The sequence below is a fragment of the Acomys russatus genome, chromosome 29 (assembly GCF_903995435.1).
Source record: "Acomys russatus chromosome 29, mAcoRus1.1, whole genome shotgun sequence".
Classification (NCBI taxonomy): Eukaryota; Metazoa; Chordata; class Mammalia; order Rodentia; family Muridae; genus Acomys; species Acomys russatus.
Genome location: NC_067165.1, coordinates 30,760,221 through 30,778,635, shown reverse-complemented (window position 1 = coordinate 30,778,635; position 18,415 = coordinate 30,760,221). Strand labels below are relative to the sequence as shown.

Here is an 18,415-nt window from a genome sequence, read left to right as displayed (position 1 = left end):
CCCTCAGGAGGCAGAGGCAGGTGGATCACTGTGAGTTCAAGGCCAACCTGTCTACAAAAGTGAGTCCAGAACAGTCAAGGCTACACAGAAAAACCCTGTCTCGAAAAACCAAAACCAAAAATAAATAAATAAATAAATAAATAAAACTAAATAAAAAACCCCAAAACAAAACAAAACCCAGCCCTGTGTCCAGCTTCTGATGGACGGCTCCTCTTCTCCCTCTTCTCACACTTGAGCAGTCACCTGTCCCTGAGCCACCTGGACTGTCTCCTCAGCAGTGGGTGTGCTAGTAGGCTTCCAGACCTGCCTATGAGAGCTCCAAACCTGTCAGGGTTCCCTCAGGAGCTCCATTACGAGAAGAGACCTTGCAGGCCCCTTTTCCAGATAAGAAAACAGAGGCACAAAAAAGGAGCTGGGTAAGTAAGTGGCCTGAGGCCAGCAGTGAGCCGGAGTTCAGTGCTGGGTGGTGGCTCTCCTCAGTGATAGGCAGCCTCTCATACAGGCTCTGCGGTATACAGCAGGTGTTCAGTACATGGTGGTGCTTGGTGGACTTTTGTTTGGCTGGTTTTGCTTGTTTGTTTATGTAGCCAAGGATGACCCTGATCCTTCTGCCTCCACCTCCCAAGTACTGGGAGTATAGCTATGTACCACCACACCCACACCAAGACAATGCTGGGGATCAAATCGAGGGCTCATGCATGGTAGGAGAGCACTCACACAGCTCAGCCTTGGGCAGTTATATATGTATATTTTACGTGGACTGGGCTGGGTACAGCAGAGGACAGGCTTCTGGAGAGAGAGCACTGGAGAAATACAGGGGAGGCTGGGAAAGGCTGTGGTGAGCATTAGCCACCCAGACTCAAGCAGGAAGACTGGGGTATGAGGAGGCTGCTAGGAAGTGAGCTGAGGACACCAGGCCTAGGACCCCTGGCAAAGGCTCACCACTGCCTTTCCCTGGTGCCTAGAAGATAAAACTGCAGACTCACATCTCTGCAACACAAAGCCCTCTATGGCACCACCATCACCTCTTATCTGAGTCCTCCGCCCCCCCCACCCCATTTCACATCCCATGTTCTGACCACTCTGCCCTCCCTTTATCCCTCAGGCCTTTATACACATTGTTGGCCAGCTCCTTCATTCTTTGTTTCTCTGTGTGGCCTTGCCTGCCCTGGACTCCGCTTTGTAGACCAGGCTGGCCTCGAACTCACAGCGATCCGCCTGCCTCCGCCTCCCAAGTGCCCCAGCTAGCTCCTTCATTCTTTAGCACCCTGTCCAAATGACCCTGCCTCTGGAGAGCCTTCCAAGATGCCCCTAGCTCATCACCCTCACCGTCCCTTCCCAGACAGTGAGCCTTGAGGCAAGGTACTGACGTTTACTCAGCTCTGTGACTGGTTTCTTCCACAGAGCTGGGAAAAGGACAGCCACCAAGTGGTCACTGGGAAAAGGCTGTTCTGGCGGTGGACCCAAGTCTCTCTTGGCATTGAGAGATCAGTGAGGTTAGAAGAATTAACTTCTGTGTCCCACCGGCTGAGATCAGGACAACGCTCTAGGCAGCAGGGCCTGCAGGACTCTGGAAGGTATTTTGCTGATGATGATGCTGGCAGGGTCAACCCATGGGTATCCCCAGCACCAACACTTAAGAGATAGCTATGGATAGAGGACAAACCTGATGTGTCCAATCAGCTGTCACTCAGTGGATTTCCTTACTGGGAGCCCCAAGGGAACCTGTCTCAGCAGCAGGAGGATGCCCGAACTGGCATCCCTTTCTGCTCTTAAGGCCTGCGACCACACTAGCGTTTGCAGCAGCTTTTGGCTTGTGGTCAACTCAAACCCCCCAGATCTTTTCCCCGGGCTGGCTGCCAAGCCACATCTTGTACATTTGATTTATGGCTTAGGTTCGCGGAGGCTACTCATGGTCCCCAGAAGCCAACAGGAGCAGGGGTGATGGTTTCTGTACCCGTGGGAGGGAGCCTCCTTGTGGATGTGAGTCCAGTTCCCTCTCTCTCTGTTCATGTTTCTTAATCCTTGCTCCCTGGGGTGCTCAATGCTGAGTCCTCTCTGGTTGGTCTGTTTTTATTAGCATTCAAGTCATAGGCACCCAGGATCCAAGCAGATAAACCTTTCAGGAAGCAGTGGTTCTGGAAAGCACCCAGAGGAGACAGGGAAAAAAGAACAGACAGGTATGGGAGGCTGAAGTCACTGTGTGTGCCACTTATGTGCCCCACAGATGGCACTGAGTGATGCTGAGTCCCAGTTTCTCATCTGGAGAATGACATATAAAGTGACAAGTCCCAGTATCATGGTATCATTGGAGCAAAAGTTCCTGGTAGGAAGTCCCTTCTGGGACATGGTTGTTCCTTCTGTCTGTCTCATAGACTAAAAACAAATAGGTTCTCAACACTCAGAACCCTCCAGCGTACACCCCTGACAGCACCAAAGTTGGTCACATCTTCTTTCCCCTCGTTGTCATTTATTTCTTTTCATTTATTTGTTTTTGAGGCAATGACTCTATATAGCCCAGACTGGCCTTGAACTAGTGATCTTTCTGCCTTGGTCTCCCAAATTCTGGGGTTACAGTTGTGAGCCACTGTACCTGGCTGAGGTATTAACTTTTACTTGTTTTTTTGTTTGTTTGTTTGTTTTGTTTTGTTTTTGTTTTTCAAGACAGGGTTTCTCTGTGTAGCCTTGGCTGTGCTGGACTCGCTTTGTAGACCAGGCTGGCCTCAAACTCACAGAGATCCTCCTGCCCCTGCCTCCCAAGTGCTGGGATTAAAGGATGTACCACCACTGTCTGGCTTACTTGTTTATTTTGAGTCAGAGTTTCACATAGTCTAGGCTAGCCTTGAACATGCAACGTAACCGAAAAATGGCCTTCAACTGGTCCTCCTTCCTCCACCTCCAAAGTTCTGGGGTTACAGGCATGCCTGCTACTCCCAATTTGTGCCAACCTGGGCACTGAACTGAGGTCCTCATTCATGTGAGGCAAGTATTCTACCCTATCTGTAACTTCTATTGTCCTTTTCTTTTCGGTGCCAGGGGTGGAACACAAGGCTCCATGCATGGTAGGCGAGTATTCTGTCACTAAACCATCGCCTTGCTCAGCCCAAGGCGTGGCCTTTTAAATGTCATGGTCCTCCCACTGCTTGCCCTGTATCCCTTCCTAGCACCCATCACAGCAGGGCACACTGTTTCCATGGTCCCTTGCCTCTTCCCTCTGCCTTCCACAACAGCAGGGCCCACAGCTCCTCACTGTAGCCTTAGCGCTTGTCCCAAGATACACAGTGTGCAGACCATTTAGGAATTCTAGAACATTCTAGTGGAGTTACAGCAGCAAGGCACACACAGAAATGCAGAAAGCAAGTGATTTGCTTTCTGTCGTAAACAAAGTGCTGTCCCCTTGCTGGGCCTCAGTTTCCCTCTCTGTCAAATGAGACCGAGTAGAGAAAACTTTTTCTTGAAGTCCATCAGACTCTGAAAGATGGCTTGGGAAGGGACAGGGGGCAGAGCCCTGTGTGACAGGCTGAAGAAACCACCTGCCAGGAATCTCTCTCACTCTGTCAATGTCACCACTGGTCTGGAAAAATAAAATAAAATAAAATAACCACCTCACACAGGCCAGGGCCTGTGAGCCGACACTCCCACTCTGGCCCAGTGACAGGGTCTGAAAGGTGTGTAGCAGCTGCCTCCCCGGGGTGTCCCCGGTTTGTTGCCTTAACCCAGCTCACCAAGCAGGTAAAAAATTCCAGCCATGTTCTCTGCTGACAGCTAATTGTGTCCTTTATTAATGAGCTGGGTTTCTCGGGGTGGGGGTAGGAAGGAGGCCAGGCCCAGTCCAGGGCTCCCTCAGGTGGGGCCAGGACCAGATTTCTGCCTCCTCCAGCAGAGAGACTACAGCAGGAGGTGACCCAGAGAGAGCCCTCCAGCTGGAGAGGGGAGGGAGCCTCCTTAGGACCCCCAACCCCAGCAGGGGTGACAGTGCCAATGGAGTGATGTAGGGAGTTTGGAATCTGGTGACCCAGGGTCTAGATTTCAGTGTGGCCACCAAGGTACAGTGTGCCACACAAAGGATACTGACAACTCTACCACCCACTCCGAGACCAGGCCTGGGACACCAAAGGCCACATCTCCATGACCCACTCGTCCACCTGTCAACGCAGCAGCCAAATGTGCCTGGGGGTTTGGGGCTGGCCCTGCCAGATGTGTCAAGCTTTCTGGACACATCTGGCTTCCCCTGGGCACACGGTTGGTTATTGTTTAACACTCAACAGTCCAGCAGACAGGGAATCCCAGTCCTGGGTGCCAGAGTCTGGTGAGGCCTGTCACACGGAGGGTCTCCAGCTAGGGGTGAGGGGACACCCAGTCCTTCTCTGTCCTCAGAAGGACATAGTGTATGGCATTAACACAGTGACAGGAGAGGAAAGGGCTTGAACCAGGCAGGCAGATCAGCCTGTGCAAAGGCCCTGAGGCTAGAGGAATGCTGTTGCAAGAAAGAGTCCGTTCTGGGTTATTGCGGGAATTTTGGAGGTTCCTGAACAGAGAGCCTCCTGAGCTGCTTCCTTTTCTTTGGGATCTCTACCCGCCCACACACAGAGAAGCTCACCCCTACTCCCACCTACAGCTCCACCTTACCCGTACAACCACCTACAGTCCCATCTCTACTCTCACCCACATCCCCTCCCTTACAACCACCCATAGCCTCACCCCTACTCCCCCACAGCCCCACACCTACAGCCACCCATAGCCTCACCTCTACTCCCACCCAGAGCCCCACACCTACCCACACTCACAGCCTCACCCCTACCCCTACCCATAGCCTTACCCTTACAACCACTCATAGCCTCACCCCTACTCCCCCACAGCCCCACACCTACAGCCACCCATAGCCTCACCTCTACTCCCACCCCAGAGCCCCACACCTACCCACACTCACAGCCTCACCCCTACCCTTACCCATATATAGCCTTACCCTTACAACCACTCATAGCCTCACCTCTACTCCCCCACAGCCCCACACCTACAGCCACCTATAGCCTCACCTCTACTCCCACCCCAGAGCCCCACACCTACCCACACTCACAGCCTCACGCCTACCCTTACCCATACATAGCCTTACCCTTGCAACCTCCTACAGTCCCATCTCCACACACCCACCCACAGCCCCACCCTACTACTACCCTGAGCCTCATCCCTACCCACCCTACAGCCCCACCCACAAGCCCTATACCTGCCCCAGCACCACCACACTGTGGAGAGCTGCCAGCAGCTCCTAAAAGTAGAAGACCAGGGCAAAAGCCAGAGACGTTGTCAGGAGGCTGCTGCATAGGCCAGTGCCTCTTCTCTTCCATCTCTCTTTTGCTCTGTAGTAACTTACTCTGTGGCCTTAGGTAAGTTACTAGCCCTGCCTGGGTGGTGGAGTCTACAGTCATAAAACAAGGTAGGTACTTAGACAGCAGATTCTAAAAGCTCTGTGAATTTGATTTCCCCAGACCACCCCACCCCCACCCCCCACCCCACATCCCCGCCTCCTGCCTCGCCAGCATCACCTACATCCCAAGGGCCTTGAACTTCACGCTTCAGCAACCCTTCACTATTCTGAGTTCCTGACACACACATACCCGTTCCCACCCCATGCCTCTGCCTGCAGAGCCCTCTCCCACAGCAGCTTCTGTTTACGCAGACCTCTAGCTTAGAAAACACCTCTTCCAGGGCATACACTCTCCTGGCGCTCCTGGGCAGTTTCCCACACCGAGAGCCCACCCCCCCCCCCCCCTACCCCTCACCCCCCCCCACCCCCCCGTGATGCAAAGACTATGGAAGGAAGTGGCTGCAGGGTCAGAGCTGCCTTCCGGTCCAGCTGCAGCAGAAGCTGGCCAGATGTGTCAGCCTCTGTTTCCCTCACCTGTGAAATAGACATCTTTCCCACTCCTAGGGTCAAAGTGAAGATGCATGGCATCCTAAGGCCCCGCCCTGCGCCACCACCTGGCAGCTGCTAGGATCAAATCGGACTATAGAAAGTTGAAAGTGGGAGCCTTATGACTTGTGTGGCCCCAGATCCCTGGCGTGGCTCCAGCTCCGCTCCCTCCCATAGCCTTGCAGCCCAGGGATTGAGAGTGTTGCTCATCCCTCCTGTCCATGTCTCCCCTCCTCCCTCCTCTGGTCAGCCTATGCGCCAGAGCCCGCAGCAACCACAACCATGCGGCCCTTAGAAATGTCCTTAATTGCTTCAGTGCGGGGAGTCACCCTGCAGGCAGATAATTAAAAAGTTCAGAGCTTGATTAATTGAGAGGAAATTGGAGGAATGGGGCTGCCTGCTGGGTGGGTAGGAGCTCTGGCCTCTTGGTGGGGAGCTGGGATATCTTGAAGGGAGGCAGGCTGTCAGAGACCAGGGGCCTGACCCAGGGTCCAGGGACTGGGAAGACTGAGCTGCCAAACGTCCCCAGTCACCTTTGCACGCTGTGAGGTCCCATCTCTAGCTTTCTCAAACACTGTGAGCTCTGTCCCTTCATGCCATCACAGAAGACCAGGAAACAGCACCCCAGGTGACATGAGACTTGGGGCCAGTCACTTAGGGAGCTGTTACAGGGTGCTGGTTCTATGCCTGGTGGCTCAGGGCTGCTCTCAAGGCAAGAAGGTGGGGTTCTTAGCCAATTGCGAGGGGCGTGGGATGGAATCTGGGGGATCCATAGTAGATCAAAGACCCTAGTCTACAGGAAAGCCAGCTAGCCTTAAGCATAACCCTCTACCTTCCTTGGCTATAATCCCCCCATACACACACACATAGACACAGGCCTTTGGCTACATGTGACATTTCACAGGACACTTCCTTTCCTCAGTTTCCTCACTTCTAAAATGGAGACACTGATAGCCAGGCCTGGTGGGCTAGACCTCTAATCCCAGTTACTTGGGAGGTTGTGGCAGGGAGAGGGGTTCGAAGATCAAGGCCTATCCAGGCTGTGTAGAATGAATCTTGAAAGAAACAGTAAGGTGAGGCATGCAGGTCAGTGATAGAGTGGGTAGGTTCTTCGGTTCAAACCTCTAAAGTCAGGGTGTCGCCTCCTTGTATACAGGGCACACTCATGAGCCACACATGGCTGGAGAGATTTCTGCGTAGCTCCAGAGATAGCTGGGCCCTGAAGAATGTCAAAGAAGCTCTACTTACCAGGAGCTTCAGTGTGGCTCTGCAATAGTGTTGGAGGACCCACTGGGCGTCCTGCCTGACTTAGCCCAGGGGGCCTGGCTGCTAGTTAATCTGGGTGGTAAAAGAAATGGTAGAATGCAAAAGACTATGCCTGAGGCTAACTGCTGGAGGCCCCTTCTTGCTGCTCAGCTCAGCCACTAGGACTCTGCCAGTCCTTTCTTGGTCCCCGCACAGCACCGAACCCTGGTGAGCCTTCTCGAAATACAAAGGGAAAGGCAGAGCCTGGTGTTGTCTGCAGCCAGAGTCTGATGGCCAGAGGGACGGAGGGATGTCCCTCTAGTACCTCCCTTGCCAGTCCCAGCCAAGGCACCAGCACTAAAGAAGTGGCCTGGCTCACCCTGTCAAAAGTCATCCTGCCACCGGACTCTGTTCGAAGAACCCTTTAGGCAAATTCCTTTCCCCAGCCGGAACCCAGAGCTTTCCAAGACATTCGGGGGAGCCACTGCTTTGCAGGCCCCGGAACTTTCCCCCCTTTTCCTCTACCACATCAGACAGAAAAGCTGGCTAAAGGACGCCAGCCTGGTGTTCTGAGTCTGGGCCCTGATGTCTCAGCGTCCTCTTTGAGATAGGTGCCTGGAGCCCAGCCGGAACTTCTGAGGACAGGGGCTGTGTCCGCTGCCCTGTGTGCCCAGGCTTCGTCCAGCAGACAAGGGCCAGTGAGTTGCAAATGGCTGGTCACCAATCCTAACTGATGCCACAACCAGAAACACTATCCCAGGAAAAAACTTGGCTAGGCACAAAATTGCACAGAATACTGTGTTACGTGCCCTTCGGGTGTTGTATGCAAGGTGCGTGCGAACGCGAACGATGTCATGTTCAGGCTTGGGTCTCGAGAGCTCGCTGCGTTCATGCAAAGATTCTACAACCCTGAAATCGGAAACACATCTGAGCCCAGGCGTTTCCAGCAAGGGTGGCTCTGCCTCAGTGATGGCAGCAAGCCCCGTTCCGTGCTCAGCCAGAGGCCCAGCACCATTCCAAGGTCTGTACTACTAACTCACTTAAGCTCCCCCAGCAAAATCAAGCTCCTTATTATCATCACTCTCACTGCATGCTCAGGAAAACTAAGGCCTGAAGAGGTAAGGTAATTTGCCTGAGGTCACACAGTTAATGAGGGGTAGGACCAGACCAACTGGTCCATGCCCAGATTCAGACTCATCAGAGCTCTGCTCAGGGAGGGGAGTGACAGGTAGAATGTGGGGGAGGGGAGACCTTTGACAATATCACCTAGAGCCTTCTGTGCAAAGCACCCCCAGAATGCAAGAGACTCTCTCCAAGCAACCCCTGCCCCCGCATCTTCCCCCCCCCCTTCCTTCTACCCCCGCCCCCACAACCCAGCCAGCACATCAGGCCTGACTAAGTAGTTGGCTCCAAATGGCATCAGTCATCTTTGGGACTAAACCAGCACCCCCTGAAGAAGAGGGCAGAAGCAGCAGGGCCAGCTACCAAGGATCACTTGGTGCCAATTAGCAGACCCACCATGCCAGGCCCAGATGGAGCCTTGCCTCGACCGGCTTGGGCCTTACTTGGTCAATTATCACCTATCCCTGGAACCTAGGGGCCAGGCGGGGAGAAAATCTGCTTCCTTGCAATCCCCCTCCCGTCTCCGGCTGCCTGCCATCCCCGCTCGCCTGGCCAAGCACTCAGGGCATCTGCAGAAGGCAGAAGCAGGCTGGCTGCCTGGACTGCTGTCCTGAGCTGCAGGGCAGAGCTCTGCCTCTCTCCTGCTGGGTGGCTAACCTCAGTAAGACAGTCTCCAACCCTAGCAGTCCACACTTGGCCTTGTCATGATTTTCCTAACCAGGGGCATTTGAGCACAAGGATTCACAATTCCTGAACTAGATGTCTTAACGCCTGCCATTTTCTAGCTATGTGACCTTAAGGCCAGTCACCCTTTTGAGCCTCAGTTTCTTTTACTTTTCTTTTTTCTTTTTCTTTTTCTTTTTTTTTTCTTTTTCTTTTTTCTTTTTTCTTTTTTTTTTTGTTGTTGTTGTTGTTGTTGTTGTTGTTGTTGTTTATTCGTTTTTTTCTCTGAGACAGAGTTTCTCTGTGTAGCCCTGGCTATCTTGGAGCCTGTAGACCAGGCTGGCCTGGAACTCACAGAAATCGGCCTGCTTCTGCCGGTGCTGGGATTAAAGGTGTGGGCCACCATGCCTGGCAGTCACTATGCTGTTAAAGACACAGTTGATTCTTTTAAGTCCCTAGGTACAAACCAGGGCCAGTCCCACTGGGTGAGGTAACATGGATTACTAGGTGCTGAGTGGTGAATGGGGTAGGGCTGAGCCTCAGGACCACTGCGCATAGTAGGTGTGCCGGGAGATTCCTTTGGAAGGATGGGCTGATATACACAAAGTGCCTGAACTCAGGGTCTGTCCTTTGTGACTCCAGGGACTCAAAGCCCTCCTGACAAGCTGTAACAGCAGAACTGCCACTTTCCAGAGCCTTCTGTAGGCTGGACCAGTGCTCAGCCCTTGCATGGCATGGATTCTCTCACTTGATTCATGTCATTGCACACCAGCCTTGGCAAAGTTAACATTTGGATTTTCTAGAAAAGCAAATTGGGGGTTAGGGTGGCAAGATGGCTCAGTGGTTAAGACACCTAACCACCAAGACTGCCAACCTCATCAGGTTGTCCTCTGACCTCCCCACTCACACGTAAAAGGGAAAATGAACCAGGCAGTGGTGGTGCATACCTTTCATCCCAGCATGAGTCCAGGACAGGCAACACTACACAGAGAAACCCTGTCTTGAAACAAACAAACAAGCCCGGATCTCAGGCCAGTCAGTCACTTGGAGTTGGCTCTTCAGGAAACACACAAGTGGCTTCTCACTTACTAACCAGCTGGTTGGTTCAGCAACCATCACTGAGGGCAGAACAGGTCTGTGCTGGCTGGAGGCCTGAGCTGGCTGCTAGGCAGAGATGGGGGGGGGGGTACAGCTAGATGCCCTAAGGAGAACGGAGCAGGCTGTGCAGCCAGGCTATCCCAAGTACCAGTGATTGGATGAGAAGTGGCCAGCAGAGCTTAGAGAAGCATCTGATGGAAGCAGGAGTGGGGATGTGGCACAGTTGGTAGAGTGTTTGCCTTGCACGCGCAAAGCCCCAGGTTTGATCTCTAGCACAGAATAAACCAGCTGTGGTGGCATACACACTATAATCCTATCACTGTGGAGGTAGGCGCAGGATTAGAAATTCAAGGTCATCAGCCAGTCGTGATGGTGCACGCCTTTAATTTCAGCGCTCGAGAGATAGAGGCAAGCGGATCGCTGTGAGTTCGAGGCCAGCCTGGTCTACAAAGTGAGTCTAGGACAGCCAAGGCTACACAGAGAAACCTTGTCTCAAAAAAACAAAAACAAAAAAACAAAGCAAAACAAAGAACTGGGGAAAAAGGCTATTCTTCTTAGCAGACAGGTCCAGAAGACAGAGCAAGTGGCAGGCCTGAGTCCATCTGCGCACTGAAGTCTAATGGCTCATGAAGATGCTAGTGGCCTGGCACTTCTCCCTGCTTCTCCATCCTATGAGGTTGTATTTCTCCATTCAGCCAACAACTGACAACACCTCCCAGGAGTCCCACTGGGGCTGGGAGAGGATGACACGCACATGTTCCTGCAAGCCCCTGGGGCTGTTTTCTATTAGGAGAACAAGGTGAGGGTCACTGAAGGGAAACTGAGCCTGAGGCAGGGTCCGGCACTGTTTTGGCACCTTAGCAGAAGTCTAGCCGGCCTTTCTAAGGTGATAAGCTTTGAGGAGATTAGACAGGACACCAGGCAGGGGGTGCAGTTTAGCAGCCGCCTGGACATGAAACCTGTCTGCGGAGCCACCCGGCTGGAGCCCTGTGGAGGCTGGAGTGGTAGCGAGGCACCAGGAGACACTTGGAGTTGACCCCTTGGGCCTCGTGGATCTATTCTGAGTGCTGAGCTATTGTCCAGTGGGTCCCTGCATTGGCTGGCAGGGACAAAGGTTGGGCAGGGAGGTCCCTGTGTAGCTCTGCTCTCAGTTCTCAGCTTCCTGAACTCTTGCTTGTGACATCCAAGAGTTGGGGGATGGAGGCCAGCCCAGAACTCTCTTGAGGGTCAGGAGAGAAGACGGAGCTAAACCTTTTTGTTTATTTGTTTTCTGAGACAGGGTTTCTCTGTGTAGTCTTGGCTGTCCTAGACTCACTTTGTAGACCAGACTGGCCTCGAACTCACAGCGATCCACCTGCCTCTGCCTCCCAAGTGCTTGGGGTTAAAAAGCGTGTGCCACCACCGCCCAGCGAGGGAACTTCATCTTAAGAGCCTTGTCTGTCTGCTTCCCCCTGGGCCTCAGCTTCCCCAGATGCCAACAGAAGTCTTGAGCTGGTGTTCTTCCCACTGTTCATCCTAGTGACTGGCAAGGCCTCCGGGGCAAACAGCCCAGCTGGGCGCATGGATTCATACATTAAGCCATTGAGACAAGCCCTTAGGGAGACTTCCTGAAGTAGGTACCATTGCCCCAGTGACCAAGGGAGGGCAGCCCAGGTGGCAAGGGCAGGAAGCATAGTGTGGGCACCACATGTGAGTGAGTGTGGAGGGACAGGAGGTGGCCATCAAGGCAGGAGAGATGGGTAGTACCCAGTCTACGAGGGTCCTGAAGATCTTGGGCTCCCTGGAGGGGTACTTGGGACAGCAGCTGCGCAGGGAGGCATTGAGCACGTGCTCTGAATTCACCTGCTCAGAAGGGCCCATCCGGGGATTTTTAGTGCATTCCTGGGGCCATGCAAACACTGCCACAATCGATTTCAGCATGTTCTCTTTGCCCCCAAAGTAAGCCTGTTACCCATTAGCAGTCTTTTCCCATTCTCCCCTGTTCCCTGCCCTTGGCAGCCACACATCGACTTCCTGTCCCTTCAAATGCGTCTTTCCTACGCCTATTTCCTATAAATGGAATCGTACTTTTGTGACCAGCTTCTTTGAGAGAGCACAATGTTTTCAAGGTTCCCCAGTGGGAGCGCATACCTGGGCTTCGTTCCTTTTTGCAGCCAAATAATATTCCATTGTCTGCCACTCTTCCTCTCTCAGTAACGAGGGACAACTCGTGTTTTAGAAAGCTGGCTGCGGAGGTTGGGCAGGAGGAGGCCAGATGGCCCTGCGAGGCCGAGGAGTGGGTGGGAAGAGCTTTCTAGATGCCTGCAGGGGTGGGAGCTGGCCAAGAAGAGACTGGCATGGGACCCTGCTGTGGAGGGAAGACCTGGTAATTGAGTGGCTCCAGGGGGTGGGAGAAGAGGAGGTGCAGGCAGGGGAAGGGGGGACCCTCCTGGTGACTGGGCAGAGAGTGAAATGGCCTCCCACGTTGAAGAGGAGCAGGTTTGAGGAAGTTTGGGGACCGATGGTGGCTGGTGGAGAGGTGACTGGAGAACCGGCTAGGGTCAGAGTAGCCTGGGACACGGTAGCCCAGCCCAGCAGCTGGGAAGGTGGTCCAGATGGAAGGGCTGGCATGGCATGGAGGGGAGAGAGCAGCCACCTGCCAGGCAGCCGGGAACTGGCCGGCAGATGGAGCAGGCGCTGAGAGCTGTACGTGCTCTGACGAGGGAGCCAGGAGGAGTCCAAAGCTTGGGGGCAAATCCTTTGGTATCATAGGACAGTTCTAGACCCTCCCACAAGCCCCCACGTTCCTGTGTGCAGAGAAGGACACAAACTCTGAGAGGCTAGCCCTGGGCTGGTGCCAGTCTGCCGCCGGTATGGCTGGATGCCCTAGAATCCCTGGGCCATGCCAAGATGGTAGCCGTATCTTGGGCCACAGCAGCAAGGGCCGATGAGTGAGGAGGAGTTGGGTCCACAAAGCCAGTGATGCAGAGTTTTCCAGAGTGGCAACTGTTGATCCATCTGCTCTCCACCAGCATTTGGGGACTGTGGATTCAGGGAGTCACTCTGGACTCTAAGGTGGAGTAGGAACACAGACGAAGCCTCTGCAGCCAGTCGGCCTGGGGCTGACCCCGGTTCTGCTGCCAAAGCCTCATCCTGAGACAGTGACTTTCTCTCTTCATGTTTTAATTCCCCTGTCTGGGTGCAGGAGTGGCAGGGTGACTGATAGCACAGGCTCAGTAGCTTTTAAGAGATTGGAATGGCCAAATCTTTAGGGCAGAGCTAATTCCCTAGAGGACCCAGAATTGTTGCTGTGTGCATGTTGGTCCAGAGTACATCCCAACCCCCGCTCCCTACCCCTACCACCACCCACCCCACCCCTTCCGTCTCCACCATGGGACCCTCCTCGGTCCAGTCACTGAAGCCACTGAAGCCTCATTGTTTGTGAAGTCCTGTCTAACCCCCTGTGGTTAGGCTACAGGGCCTGGTCAGGAAAGCATGAATCAAGGTAGCCTTTGATTAGCTCGGTCACCAACTTTGCTGACCTATGTCCCGGAAGCAAGCAGGAGAGGCAGGCCTGAGAGGGGCTGTTTTCTGGGGTCCGTAGGGAACCGTGCTCAGCTTGGTACTAAGCAGAGACCCTCTTCTGCCCTGTACCAGGTGCTGTGTTCCCTGTAACTACATAGCCACGTTGTTTGGCGGGAAAATTTTCACCGGTAAGGACAGTGCAGCTCAGAGAAGTCAGCTAACTCGTCCGAGGACACTGTGCACTTGATAGCTTGGTTTGAACAGGTTAACCGTGTGTATGGGCCAAGATTGTTCTAACCCCTTTGTACAGAAGGGGAACCAGTTTTCAGCAGTGCTAAGTGTTTTTGCTCTGTCACTGGTCACGATGAACACCCAGGTGGATATGGGACTCAGGAGGTGGCCTGCTCCCTAAGCTGTGTTCACTGCCATCCTAGCTTTATATTCCAAGGCTCTCTTCTCGCTGAAGCAGGCAGCTTCAAGAAGCATGTATACAGTGCTTGCTGAATACCAGCTTGTAGGCTAGGCAGAGAGCAAGCAACAGTGAATTGGATGCAGATTCAGTTCCGGGGCAGCTGAGAAAACGGCCAAGAAACCCTGTACATGGGTAATTAATTATGCCAGGAGGGTAAAGCTTTGAATTTGGGGTTTGTTTCAAGCCCCAGGAAAGGCAGAGTCTCTGACCTGAAGGCTCATCAGGGGGAAGATGAGTTGCTAAGACTGGGACTTGAACCATAAACACCAAACCCCAGGGCTGGAAAGACCAATTAGGAGGATTTAATTTATGTTAGCTGTCTGGATACAAGGAAATGGATGTTCAGAGAGGTGCAGTCATTTGCTAAAAGTCACACAGCACCCAGGCATGTGATAGATGTCTTCCAGATGAGGACCCCTGGCCTGTAGGTGAGCCAGCAGCGTTTCATCCCAGGAAGCTTTTCTTTTGTAGTTCTTTCCTATCTATGGCTAAGAGGGGGAGGGCGCAACCATCAACCTCTGGATTCCCTTCCCAGGCCAGCAGGAACGGGTAGGTGGATTTGAACCCATCCACACTCCCATGACTGCCTGAAGTAGAAGGGAACCCATGCATGTCCCAGCTGCAAGGCTGCAAAGAGTGGAAGGGAGGGGCCCCACCACTCCTGGAGGAACCCAGAGTGTCAGGTGCTGCCTGAGTGGAGACGCTGCCCCCTCAGGCTGAACTTGGTACTGCAATCTCCGTTTTGTTTGATTGCTTGTTTGATTGCTCACGTGTTGGCCAAACTCTACATAGTGCCTAGCCTGGCATGCGCTTAAATCAGGTATCATATGTGCGTATGTAGAATATGCTCATCTCAGACCTAGGTCTATGTGACTCCAGGAGTGTCCTCGGCATGTACCCAGTCCCCCATAGTGTGGTCTAACTGCCCTGACTGTCTATAACACATCATGTCTGTGATCTAGAGCCCTATTACCTAGTTACAGGCTGGTTAGCAGCTAACCAGGTAAGGAACCCAGACTCCATCAAGCCCCTTCAGGCTGAGGCACAAGTGAGCCAGGACTGTGAGGGGAGCTGTCTGAGGGAGCTGAATCCACAGGCAACTTGGAGGAGAGACGCCCACAGATCTTCTGGAAACCCTGGACCAGAGCCATGCTGCCAAACTGGACCTGAAACCCTAGAACCTCAGGAGCCAGGATCCCCAGGATCACAGCTAGGGGTCCCTCCTCACGCCGCAGCCTCCCTTCATCTCACCTGGACTCCTTGGTGACCCTCCCTGTGTTCTTTCCTAGGTTGTCCATCAGGAACCTTCAAAGCCAACCAAGGGGACGAAGCCTGCACCCACTGTCCCATCAATAGCCGCACCACCTCCGAGGGCGCCACCAACTGTGTGTGCCGGAATGGTTACTACAGGGCCGACCTGGATCCCTTAGACATGCCTTGCACAAGTACGTCCTCTCCCACCCACAGGAAGGCTCTCGGGACAAGGGGAATGGCCGCAGAACAGCTGAGTGCCTGGGGGAGGGAACAGCAAGTGGTTCCGGGTCAGCCCTACACAGTTGGCATCTGGCCTCTACCCTCTTCCACTTAGTCATGTGAAGGAAAAAGTCAAGGTCTTGATTCACAGAGGGACAGGAGAGGACTTGATAGAAGAGCCAGGTGACACCTGCAACAGAGGCTGCTCAGTGCGCGGGCTGCAGCTGCAGCTGGACCTCGGGTCAAAGGTCAAAGTTCCCTTGGAAAACAGCAGCGTTCTGTCCCCTACATCAGTCAGGGATGGCATTCACAGAGCTGACCCCAATGATTTAGACCACACAGACTTATTCTGTCATGTTGAAGGGGCTTGAAGGGCTCAGAATGGTGAGTTCATAATGGCTTCTAAGGCATCTGGCTTTCCCCCTTAAGGTCACTTTTTCTAATACTGCTGCTGTAGCTTCAGCCATCACACACACATACACACCATACCAAATATAGACACACACGTACACATATACAAACACATACATACACACTCACACACACATATACACACAGGAAACACAGCATGCACACATACACAAACACATACACATACCAAACATAGATACACACGTCCACACACACTTGTACACCTACACACACACAGAAACACAACACACACACATACACAAACACATACCAAATATAGATAAGCACGTACACACACTCACACACATACATACACACAGAAACACAACACACACACATACACAAACACATACCAAATATAGATAAGCACGTACACACACTCACACACATACATACACACAGAAACACAACACACACACATACACAAACACATACCAAATATAGATAAGCACGTACACACACTCACACACATACATACACACAGAAACACAACACACACACATACACAAACACATACCAAATATAGATAAGCACGTACACACACTCACACACATACATACATACACACAGAAGCACAACACACACACACACAAACACACACATGCTCAACACACACAAATACATACACATACTCACACATACATGCACATATATTCACACACGCCTTCAAGGCAGCAGAAAGGAGAAAAGGTTGCTATGTAGCCATCTTGCTCCATTTTAAGGCACAACTCTAGAGAGCTTGGAGGGATGGCTCAGTGGCTAAAGGCACTTACACAGCAAGCATGAGGACCTAAGTTCAAATTCCTAGCACCTATGTAAAAAAGGACAGGCACTGAGGGGAGTGGGAGGGTGGAGACTGGCTGATCCCAGGAGCTAGCCAGCCAGCCTTGTGGAAGAGTGAGCTTCAGGTAAGTGGGAGACACTGCCTCAAAGCAAGGCAGAGAATGACAGAGGAACATAGTAGATGCCCTTGCTCTCACCCCCGTACGGCCGTGCACATATCCACATGCTCACATGCATGCAACACACCCACACACTCACAGGCAACACACCCCACACACTTACATGCTCACACGCATGCACACATACACTCACATGCATGTACACTCCCACACAGTCACATCCATGCACACACCCACACACTCACATGCAACACATCCGTGCATGCACACACATCAGATGCCGTCACCACTCAACAGTGGCTGGCACTCAATCACAAAGTCTGGCAAGTGTAGTCTGAGAGACAAATCACCACTCTGGGTTCAAAGGGTCAGCAGATGCCTCCCAGAGTGAAAGGGCTTGTCCCCCGAAAGCCTGGTGACCTGATTTAAGTCAGCCGAACCCACGTAAAGGTAAAGGGAGAGAAGCAACTCCACAGAGTTGCCCTCCAAGCCATACTACTGGGAGCGCATACAGAACACACAGGAAGGAAGGATAGGAGGGAGAGAGACTGATAGCGTGCGGGAGTCATCCCTAACACGACACTACTGTCTCCAGGAACAAACACTGATGAGGCTGGGACCTGGAGGAAGGCAGATGGTGATGCACAGCAAGACAACATATTCTAGAAGCTTCTTTGGGTAGACGAAAAGATTTGGAGGAAGACTTTTAGGGGGCCAGGGCTGGGGGGGAGGCAGTGGGCATTGAATGGAGACAGTACCCACAGCCTCCACTGACTCTCCTCTTTTCCCTTCCCTAGCCACTCCCTCTGCGCCCCAGACTGTCATCTCCAGCGTCAACGAGACATCCCTCATGCTAGAATGGACCCCACCCCGAGACTCGGGGGGGCGTGAGGATCTTGTCTACAACATCATCTGCAAGAGCTGTGGCTCAGGCCGGGGCGCTTGCACCCGCTGCGGGGACAACGTGCAGTACGCGCCCCGCCAGCTGGGCCTGACGGAGCCACGCATCTACATCAGCGACCTGCTGGCACACACGCAGTACACGTTCGAGATCCAGGCCGTAAATGGTGTCACTGACCAGAGCCCCTTCTCACCCCAGTTCGCCTCTGTGAACATCACCACCAACCAAGCAGGTGAGCCCCACGGGTACACAAGGGGAGGGAACTGTCACTCTGTGCCACGCAGTGTGCTAAAGCGGTAGTGTCCACCTATGATCCTAGCACATAGGGTGGGTGAGGCTGGAGGATCATGGATTTGGGGGCATCCTGGGCTACATAACTCTCCAAAAATCAACAGCCCTGCCTGGGGCTGAAGCACAGTAGTAGAGCACTTGCCTGACATGTGTAGGACCTGGATTTGATTTCCTGACACTTTAAAACAAAACAACAACAACAGCAGCAAGGTTTTGCCTTTTATGGTGCACACGTTAATGAAGGAACAGGTTACGTTGCTACAAGACCTGGCATGTGGTGGCTTAAAGAATACAAGCATGTCTCCCTCTCTCAGAAGAGGTGAGTGATGCGGACCATGGGACGGGTGTCTGGTCCACGGGATCCAGGGGTCGAGGCATCTGCCTGCTCTCGCCAATTTGCCCAACCTGAGTCAGGAAGGAGC

At 53.0% G+C, this 18,415-nt stretch overlaps 1 protein-coding gene across 1 annotated transcript in view; it reads left to right on the top strand.

Moving 5' to 3' along the window:
- Positions 1–18,415, top strand: part of Ephb2 (EPH receptor B2) — a 120,510-nt gene that overhangs the window by 63,337 nt on the left and 38,758 nt on the right. The window contains exons 2-3 of the mRNA XM_051171077.1: positions 15,305–15,460; positions 17,599–17,934. Coding sequence (XP_051027034.1) covers positions 15,305–15,460; positions 17,599–17,934 — 492 coding nt within the window. The remainder of the gene's footprint in view (positions 1–15,304; positions 15,461–17,598; positions 17,935–18,415) is intronic.